Source organism: Amphiura filiformis, chromosome 2 (assembly GCF_039555335.1).
Source record: "Amphiura filiformis chromosome 2, Afil_fr2py, whole genome shotgun sequence".
NCBI classification, from domain to species: Eukaryota; Metazoa; Echinodermata; class Ophiuroidea; order Amphilepidida; family Amphiuridae; genus Amphiura; species Amphiura filiformis.
In genome coordinates, this window is record NC_092629.1 from 56993855 (window position 1) to 57005098 (window position 11244).

At 36.3% G+C, this 11244-nt stretch overlaps 1 protein-coding gene across 1 annotated transcript; it reads left to right on the top strand.

The window, feature by feature from the left end:
* The first annotated feature begins 751 nt into the window (after window positions 1-751).
* LOC140141541 (uncharacterized) lies at window positions 752-9875 on the top strand. Its single transcript, XM_072163451.1, has 2 exons — window positions 752-5709; window positions 9565-9875. The coding sequence occupies exons 1-2, from the start codon at window positions 1017-1019 to the stop codon at window positions 9873-9875; spliced, it is 5004 nt and encodes a 1667-aa protein (XP_072019552.1). The 5' UTR covers window positions 752-1016.
* Window positions 9876-11244: the final 1369 nt, after the last annotated feature.

Here is an 11244-nt window from a genome sequence, read left to right on the forward strand (position 1 = left end):
GTTTGCGCTTTGAGGAAAAGGCCATGCGTCTTGAACTCAAAATCTGACCAAAATTCTAATTTTAAAAGCGCGCAGGCTTTTTTGCTGCACTCACTACAGTGGAGGCAGTATGACCATTGACCGCAATGTCGTATACAAGCTTACTCACACAGCGAGACCTCCATTACCCCCGTCTATTGTCAGTAGCCAGGTCACTTGGCTACTGCCTCTCATATTAAAGGTCGGAAGAAAATTGCCATGCGTGGTTGTGGATTCAACCTACCATGGCGATTTCTACCGTGAAGATATAGGGGCGATGACACTGTGCTACTTGTATTTGAATGGGGCTTCATCTTCGTCAGTACTGCTGTTTTCTTCGTTTTTTGCCAAATTTGTCATTTCAAAAATACCAAATGACAATTGGAATGACTTATCCTTCACTTTTAAGCAATTTATAAACAATTTTAATTTTTATACACTTGCGCTGGGATCACAGAATGGGTCTTTAATACGGCAGTGGCGACCTTAGAACCTTGGTAACTTATATTATTGATTTCGCCCTCATTTTCAGAAACGGTTTTCACAAGACGCAAAATTCGTCCACTTTATATTTATGCGGCACTGATGTTCATCTTGATTTACATAATACCTCAACGGAACTCGTCATATCCAATACTTCTGATGAACCCTGTAACCTCACCGTCACCACACTACCAGAATTGGGCATTCGTCTTGATGTCATCCACGCATATAACTGGTCAATATATGACCTACTAGCCTTCACCAGACAGCCGGAACCGTGTAGCGCCACATTCGATACTCATAAGCTGAATATAAGCATTAAGGCATCGACGACGATAACATTATCGTATATCAATGTAACAGATATTGTAGAAGGTGTATATTGTAACGTAAGTTTATCAAAATCTAACCCCAAAGAATGTAACGATTTAGAAAGCTTTGACAGTGTATTCAGAGTTCAAGAAGACATCATATCGTTTGATCAACTCCTAAACTATAATAAGGCATTGAATGACATGTATTCAAATGTGTTTATTAAGACTCTCGATCCTTATTCCTCAATGTATTTAATACCCCAGCCCAAATATGTCAAAATTACTGAACTACCCTTCCCATATAATACAGACTGCACAAACTTAATTCATTACAAGACATTTGAAACTGTCTGCATTGATGCACTTCAAAGTAAACGTTTGTTCCTCATTTACGACCACAAAGATGGGGGACTTCTCATGCCTGCTCTTTTGGATGGTTCGGGGAGAGAAGTTGTTAACATTTTCCCAGAATCATTTCAAAATATGTCCAATATCAATTATTTACTTCTTCCGGGTAACAAACTGACAACCATTGCCAAAGGAACATTTTCGGATCTGGAGGGATTGCAAGTACTAGATCTTTCAAAAAACAGATTGCAAAATGTGTCAAGTGGCGCATTTTTAGGTCTTACTTCTTTGCAGCAGCTTTATTTGGAAGGAAATTTACTGGCTACAATAACCTCGCAGACTTTTTGCCCATTGCGAAATTTGAAAGTTTTAAATTTAAAAGCAAATGGGTTGAGCTCAATAGCATTTAGTGTGAGACCACTTTCAACGTACAGATGTCTTCTAAATTTGCGTTACTTAAATCTGGCTGAAAATAGAATCTCTGAGCTTTACAGTAATGGGTTTCAACCCTTAAACCAACTCTCATTCTTAGAGTTACAAAGAAACCAACTAACGATATTACAAGCAGGAATATTTAATGGTTTGTTCAATTTGAAGGGTCTGTGGATCGATGATAATTACTTATTGGACATATATCCCAATACATTTGACCAACTTTGTAATTTATCTGTTTTGGATTTGAGTTCTAACGTCCTCCGAGATATATATCATGATGTTTTTAGAGATCTTGGTAATTTGACGGAACTAGCCCTGAATACAAATCAAATCAAAGTATTGCAACCTGGTACCTTTGATGGGCTAGAGAATCTCACTGAATTACATTTGTCTGAGAACCAGTTGACGGTGATCGATGTCACTCTATTCAAAGACCTGATTAAATTGTCTATATTAGACCTGAATTCAAACCAAATCAAAACATTGCCACCTGGTATATTTAATGGGCTAGGCAATCTCACTAAGCTATATTTGCATAACAACCAGTTGACTGTGCTTGATGTAAACCTATTCAAAGGGCTGTATAAATTGTCCATATTATCGCTGAATACAAATCAGATCAAAGCATTGCAACCTGGTATTTTTGATTGCCAAGGGAACCTCACTGAATTATGGTTATATGAGAACCAGTTGACGTTGGTCGATGTTACCCTATTCAAAGACCTAACCAAACTGTCTATATTAGCCCTGCATTCAAACGAAATCAAAGAATTGCAACCTGGTACATTTAATGGACTAGGGAATCTCACTGAGTTATGGTTATATGAGAATCAGTTGACGGAGGTCAATGTCACCCAATTCAACGGGTTGAACAAATTGTCTGTTTTAGTCCTGCATACAAATCAAATCATAACATTGCCACCTGGTATATTTAATGGGCTAGGCAATCTCACTAAGCTATATTTGCATAACAACCAGTTGACTGTGCTTGATGTAAACCTATTCAAAGGGCTGTATAAATTGTCCATATTATCGCTGAATACAAATCAGATCAAAGCATTGCAACCTGGTATTTTTGATTGCCAAGGGAACCTCACTGAATTATGGTTATATGAGAACCAGTTGACGTTGGTTGATGTTACTCTATTCAATGCGCTGAACAAATTGTCTATATTATACCTGCATACAAATCAAATCAAAGCATTGCAACCTGGTATATTTAATGGGCTAGGCAATCTCACTGAATTATGGTTGAATGAGAACCAGTTGACTGTGCTCGATGTCAACTTATTCCAACGGTTGAGCAAATTGTCTGATTTAGACCTGCATAGAAATCAAATCAAAGCATTGCAACCTGGTATATTTGATGGGTTATGCAATCTCACAAAGCTAAGGTTGTATGAAAATCAGTTAACTCTGCTCAATATCACCCTATTCAAAGACCTGACCAAATTGTCTAAATTAGCTCTGAATACAAATCAAATCAAGGAATTGCAACCTGGTATATTTGATGGTCTAGGGAATCTCATTGAATTGTGGTTATATGAGAACCAGTTGACAGTGGTCGATGTCACTATATTCAAAGACCTGACCAGATTGTCTATATTAGCCCTGTATACAAATCAAATTAAAGTATTTCAACCTGGTACATTTGATGGGTTATGGAATCTCACTGAATTGTGGTTGCGTGAGAACCAGTTGACGGTGGTTGATGTCACTCTATTCAAAGACCTGATTAAATTGTCTATATTAGACCTGAATACAAATCAAATCAAAACATTGCAACCTGGCACATTTAATTGGATAGGGGATCTCACTGAATTATGGTTATATGAGAACCAGTTGATGGTGGTCAATGTTACCCTATTGAAAGGGCTGAACAAATTGTCTATATTAGGACTGCGTACAAATCAAATCAAAACATTGCAACCTGGTACATTTAATTGGCTATGGAATCTCACTGAATTATATTTGTCTGAGAACAAGTTGACAGTGGTCGATGTCAAGCTATTCAAAGACCTGACCAGATTGTCTATATTAGGATTGAATACAAATCAAATCAAAGCATTGCAACCTGGTACATTTGATGGGTTATGGAATCTCACTGAATTGTGGTTGCATGAGAACCAGTTGACGGTGCTCGATGTCACTCTATTCAAAGACCTAACCAAACTATCTATATTAGACCTACATACAAATCAAATCAAAGCATTGCAACCTGGTACATTTAATGGACTTGTCAATCTGACTGAATTATGGTTATATGAGAATCAGTTGACGGTGGTCGATGTCAACCTATGCAAATGGTTGAACAAATTGTCTGTTTTAATCTTGCATACAAATAAAATCAAAGAATTGCAACCTGGTACATTTAATGGACTTGAGAATCTCACAGAATTAGGGTTATATGAGAACCAGTTGACGGAGGTCAATGTCACCCAATTCAACGGGTTGAACAAATTGTCTGTTTTAGTCCTGCATACAAATCAAATCATAGCATTGCCACCTGGTATATTTAATGGGCTAGGCAATCTCACTAAGCTATATTTGCATAACAACCAGTTGACTGTGCTTGATATAAACCTATTCAAAGGGCTGTATAAATTGTCCATATTATCGCTGAATACAAATCAGATCAAAGCATTGCAACGTGGTATTTTTGATTGCCAAGGGAATCTCACTGAATTATGGTTATATGAGAACCAGTTGACGTTGGTCGATGTTACCCTATTCAATGCGCTGAACAAATTGTCTATATTATACCTGCATACAAATCAAATCAAATCATTGCAACCTGGTATATTTGATGGGCTAGGCAATCTCACTGAATTATGGTTGAATGAGAACCAGTTGACTGTGCTCGATGTCACTCTATTCAAAGGGTTGAGCAAATTGTCAGCTTTAGACCTGCATACTAATCAAATCAGAGTATTGCAACCTGGTATATTTGATGGGCTAGGCAATCTCACAGAGCTAAGGTTGTATGAAAATCAGTTAACTCTGCTCAATATCACCCTATTCAAAGACCTGACCAAATTGTCTAAATTAGCTCTGAATACAAATCAAATCAAAGAATTGCAACCTGGTATATTTGATGGTCTAGGGAATCTCATTGAATTGTGGTTATATGAGAACCAGTTGACAGTGGTCGATGTCACTATATTCAAAGACCTGACCAGATTGTCTATATTAGCCCTGTATACAAATCAAATCAAAGTATTTCAACCTGGTACCTTTGATGGGCTAGAGAATCTCACAGAATTACGGTTGTCTGAGAACCAGTTGACGTTGCTCGATGTCACTCTATTCAAAGACCTGATTAAATTGTCTATATTAGACCTGAATACAAATCAAATCAAAACATTGCAACCTGGCACATTTAATTGGATAGGGGATCTCACTGAATTATGGTTATATGAGAACCAGTTGATGGTGGTCAATGTCACCCTATTGAAAGGGCTGAACAAATTGTCTATATTAGGACTGCGTACAAATCAAATCAAAGCATTGCAACCTGGTACATTTAATTGGCTAGGGAATCTCACTGAATTATATTTGTCTGAGAACCAGTTGACAGTGCTCGATGTCAACCTATTCCAAAGGTTACTTAAATTGTCTATTTTATCATTGGATACAAATCAGCTGGCAGCATTGCAACCTGGTATTTTTGATGGTCTCAGTAGTTTAACTGAGCTATATCTATATAAAAATCAGTTGACAGTACTCACAGTCGACTTATTCCAAAGTTTACATAAATTAGCCACGTTATCCCTAAATAACAATAAATTAACTACATTGCAATCTGTTATACCTAATGGACATCTAAGTAATGATTCCAAATCATTACATGCAATAATTGTCAGTCATTTGTCTCACTTACAGATACTTGATTTAGCCGTAAACAATATTTCGACTCTTCCAGATATTTTTGCAGGGTTGTTTGAACTAAGAAGACTAGAACTAAATAACAACAGATTGCAATTGTTGCCATATGGTGTCTTTAATGATCTTGTTAATTTGACTCATCTATGGCTTCATCTTAATTCGTTATATAAGCTTGAATCGGAAAATTTTCAAGGATTGCATAAATTAGAAGTACTTTTATTAGCAGGTAATAAACTTACACAGCTAGATTCTTTTACTTTCCAACAATTGAGTAGTTTGCTTTGGATTCATTGCCCTTTCAATGATATATCAATTATAGAAACAAACGCTTTCAATGGTTTATACAGTTTACACATGCTGAATTTAACTGGGAATCCCCTTGTTAAAATAACCCGAGAATCATTTAGTGGGTTGGGAAATCACACGGTTATTACACTAAATTCAGCAGCTGTGTGCCAATGCTTCCTGAATCAAAGCGATAGCCCAAAATGCTCTTCGGAGGAAAACATTTCTCCGTATTTATCATGTGAACAACTTCTGTTTAAAGACATCATCAAGGCAACAGCGTGGATAATTGGGGTTTTCACACTAATATCAAATTCTGTGGTTATCATTTGGGGATTTATTCAATCTACCAAAAAACGTTGACAACGTAAAGAAATCAGCAAGTTTAAAAAACCCACCTCGGCTCACTTTTTGAAACTTGGTCCCATTTGTAAAAGGTACTGATTTAAACTTTATCATATTTATATAAATTTAAAACATTTCCAGAAGTGTTATGTATCTTTAATGTGCAGATGCGATATTAATTTGTAAGCTTTCTGGAACGACCTGAAAGGTTATTATCTTGTTCTTGCATGGTAAGCCAATATCCTATTGTGTTTTGTTTTATAATAATCATGATTAATGATTGAATTAAACAAATAACACGTAGGCTTGTAATCTTGTTGGAAACGATGTGTTCTGTTGAAATAAAATAAAAACACTGATTTGCTGTTGGTGTTTAAAATGGGACCAAGTTTCAAAAAGTGAGCCGAGGTGGGTTTTTTTAAACTTGCTGATTTCTTTACGTTGTCAACGTTTTTTTGGTAGATTTCTTTTCTTTTTATGAATGTAGCCAAGCAGCTCCAAGCTTAGAAAGTCATCAGGTTAGGATGTGCTCCATAAAACAAATAAAACGAAAAATAGATGTTTGAAGTTGCAATTCTGGATTCATGACAATAAATAATTAAACAAAACTTTATCAGTCGTTTATTTTTAAAACTTGCTTGTCACACGTGACTGTAATGTTAAGAGGCGAACACAATGATCAATATACATTTTAATATATTTTAATTATTCAAGGCAACGTAAATATGTAAAGAAAATGTAAATATGAACAACACACACCCAATGTTGACAATGCCAGAGAGACACAGAGATTAAGTCCGATTTAAGCCTACTTCAAGTCGGAACTGGTAAATGCGCATTATATTTAAGCCTATACTACGGAAGCGTCTAAATGCCCCGAGTAGGCAATATAATCGTGTTTTAATGTTTGTGGTTCTTTGTAGCCCTGCAGGGCAACCTAGTTCGATATTCCTATTAAGCGGCGGTTGTCGGCGATCTTTCGTGGTTTGTGGTTTTCATCAAGCCCTGCCCTCTATCGGGAGCTAATTTATAGTTTAAGCTTGTTGGATATCCATATTTCGTGGTTTCTGGTTCTTTGTAACCATGTGGGGCAATCTAGTTGCATATCCAAATTTCGCTGTTTGTGGTTCTTTATAGCCCTGCGGGGCAATCTAGTTGGATATCAATATTGAGCTGCAGTTGTTGTTGATATTTCGCGGTTTGTGGTCTTAATTTGTTGGATATCCATATTTCGCGGTTTGTGGTTCTTTATAATCTGGGCTTGTTGGATATCCATATTTCGTGGCTTGTGGTTCTTTGAAGCCCTGTGGGGCAATAGTTGCATATCGAAATTCCGCGGTTTGTGGTTCTTTATAGCCCTGCGGGCAATCTAGTTGGATATCAATATTGAGCGGCAGTTGTTGTTGATCTTTCGCGGTTTGTGGTCTTAATTTGTTGGATATCCATATTTCGCGGTTTGTGGTTCTTTATAATCGATAGGCCTGTGGGAAATCTGGTTGGATATATCCAAATTGCGCGGTTTGTGGTTCTTTGTAGCCCTGCGGGGCATTCTAGTTGGATATCCCTATTAAGCGGCGGTTGTCGGCGATCTTTCGCGGTTTGTGATTTTAATTTCCCTTATCAAGCCCTGCCCTCTATCGGGAGCTAATTTATAGTTTAAGCTTGTTGGATATCCATATTTCGTGGTGTGTGATTCTTTATAGCCCTGCAGGGCAATCTAGTATATATCCAAATTTCGCGGTTTGTGGTTCTTTATAGCCCTGTGGGGAAATCTAGTTGGATAACAATATTCAGCGGTAGTTGTTGGCGATCTTTCGCTGTTTGTGATTTTAATTTGTGACAATTTATAATATTGATTCCAAATATAATTTCAGTCTGAGCTGTGAACAGAGCCACTGATAAATGTGTTTTAAATGACGAAGATATCATGATAGTCAGGCATGGTGAAAGCATCTGGATGGTGAAAGTAGGCCCTAGGCCTAAATGTGAATAAAAAATCAATCATGTTTGTTTGATGAAAAAAATATAATATCACAATAGCAATGGATGTTCGAAATGGTGTTATTCTTGATTTATGACAATAAATTGGTTAATAAAACATCAAAAAAAAAAGGCGGTGGGAAGTTTCGAACTTGGGCAAAACTTCATAAGTGGATTAGAAGTCCATGGCCTTAACCACTTCGCCACGGGGACGTCCCGATATAACGACGTGTGAAAGTGAAGTATTTATTAATATGAATGTATGCTGTGGTCCGGAAAGAATAAAAGAATTGTGAAAAACTTGATTTTTTGGCGAATGGGATCCAGAATTTGTATGTAGGGTATCCAGGAAAATGCTAGGGTATATTTTGAAAGTGAATCTCAAAAAGTAGTCCGACAGTGACAGCCATGTATGGCTGTAGCAGTGACGAAAGATTCTGGATATCAGTATGATTAGCTATGATTTTACACTAATTTTGGCTATGAAATACCGCGTGAAATAATACAAGAATGTTTGTTTATTATCAAAAAATCGGATTGACTGTAAGATTGGTGTAACTTTTTGAATTAATGAGTTATTAAAATATTACACTTTGGACAGTAAATAAGATTTAGCGTGGTTTTAGAAATATTTTGTACCCAGCGAAAAATATCACAGAACAATAGCGTTTTGTTTCGTGTAAATATAGTCCGCGGTGCATCTGTTTATTCTTCTTTATCAGTCGTTTTTTTTTAAAACTTGCTGGTCATGCTACCGCTTGACTCTAATTAAGGAAACTCGTCAGAGATGATGTCAAACAAAAACTATTAATTGTAAACCTTGCAACAGCTGACTTACTCATGGGTTTCTACTTGTTAATTCTTGCAGTAAAGGACAGCATGCATGGACGATATTTCCCCCTGTATGCCATGAAATGGAGAACTACTTCATTGTGTAGATTTGCCGCAGTATTGTCTATTTTGTCAAGTGAAGCATCCCTATTTTTTCTGACACTGATAAGTCTTGATAGGTTCTGGGCATTCAAGAATATCTTTCTTGGTTCTTGGACTTTACGTCATCCACTGAGATATAATTCGAGACATGTTGTTTTCCGATATGATCCCCGGAATATGTTGTCAACTCGGATGTCAAGAGTTATCGCGGTGGTAGTGATTTGGACTGTTGCATTTACACTGAGTATTGTACCCTTGCTTTTAGACGACCGAGATTTTAAGTACTCTGAAGTGTGTATTGGATTGCCATTGACAAGGGGTGTGTTATTTGACAGAGTGGATGAAAAATATACAATCTCTTTTAACGATAGTGAGCGAATAAATCCAAATATTACCTTTCAATCTATAAACATAACAGGATCAACACTTTCCCCATACTATTCAATTGGTCTATTTCTAGGCGTCAATTTCCTTTGCTGCGTCACATTGACATTTTGTTATACTGCTATATTTTGTATATTTTCTTGTTCATGTTTAGTTCCACATATGATTATGAGTAAACCGAGATGGATATTAGAGGTGCGAGCAGCATTGAAAATGGGACTCGTCGTTTTAACTGATCTCATATGCTGGATGCCAATAATTATCTTAGGAATTCTTGTCCAAATAGAGCACACAACAGTCTCTCCTACAGTCTTTGCGTGGATCATAGCGTTTGCTTTACCAATCAATTCAGCTGTAAATCCATTTTTGTATGCAATAGGACAAATAGCGTCTAATTATTATTTCAATCGCAAACAAAAATCAAATGGGGAGTATGCACCGCTTCATACTGAAACACGTCTTTGATAAAGGTTGCCAGTTTGTTATTTTAAATACGTTCCTTTTGTTCGGTTTTATTGGAAAAAGAAAAACTAAGGCTAGCTTCAGACTCCGTATTGTACGTACAATATTGTATGTACAATACTTTTCGTGACGTCAAAAAGTATTACACGTGCAATAAATATACGTGCCACGACGAGTTGAATTAGATTAAATAACGCGCTATAACCCTGACGGTTCATTGTTTGCTAAATCCAAGCGAGGTCACCAGAAAATCTATGCAAGAGAAATTTCTACTGCTGCTGATGAAAAATCCTAGAGTGCGTTTGGAGGTTTTTTTCTGCACTTTACCAGTAGCCCTAATAAATTCATAAAACAATAAAAATCAAATAAAGATGTAGGGCAAATGTTTTTACTCACTGCTCATCTGATCCACTTTCCCAGGAAACTAAATACCTATACTCCTTAGTTTTTCCCTGACTTTCCAGACATAATTATGAGTAAACATCAAATTTAATGTTTACAAAACAATCAAATATATATACATTCTTTTGCATTTTGTACATAAATATTGATATCAATAATGTAGGCCTACAAAAAAAAAAAAAAGGGGCCTAAGAGTATGTCTATTTTTAATCATATACTAATTCCGCCATGCCCAAACATATCTTATTATGAAATCGTGTAATGGAACCCAAATTCCAATCAAAAATAAAAACAAATTTGTTATCAAATACACTAGGTCTATACATTGTATTATAGGAATTTAATAGATGGTTCATTTTAATAAATAAATAGATTAACACGGGTAATGGACAAGAAATATTTGGCAATACCGGATTTACCAGAGAGCCAGTGGATAAAGAAATTAATTAAATTTAAAACAAATTAAATGAGAAAATGAAAGCAAGGACATTTGGCGAAGTATTGTTTTAGAATTCGAAGGAGTCCTAAATGTTATCCTGGCCCCAGGACACTGATTAATGTAAATTCGACCCATAGTTATTTTATCTACTTTTGCCAGCATTCAACCTGTTCAATGTGATGTATGCCTATTTTTTTTTTTTTCCGAAATCTGACGTATCAACGTTGTATCGTGCACAAATTATGATTCGAGACTATTTCATTTGACACGGTTGTATGGATTTCAGAAGATCGGTCCTATAATAGATATCGATTAGAGAATTACAGCAAGAGGCTTTGAGGATGCCGTAATCCTCTTGACCATCAACCAATCAGAGAGTCATATTTCAGAAATATATTCGTAGGGTTGAAACTCTTTCAACTCTGAAATATATATTTTAAGTAATCTCGTTTCACACTTTGGCTTGCAATAAAGCCACGAAGGGGCGGTAATGTTAATATACGATTTCAGTCAAATATTGGTGCAAATATA

What these genes read in the sequence shown, in the direction of transcription:
- LOC140141541 (XM_072163451.1), top strand. Translation starts at nt 1,017, where the DNA reads ATGTATTCAAATGTGTTTATTAAGACTCTCGATCCTTATTCCTCAATG. An exon ending in AGAAGTACTTTTATTAGCAG is followed by an intron (nt 5,710 to 9,564) that starts GTAATAAACTTA and finishes GTTCATGTTTAG; the next exon opens with TTCCACATATGATTATGAGT.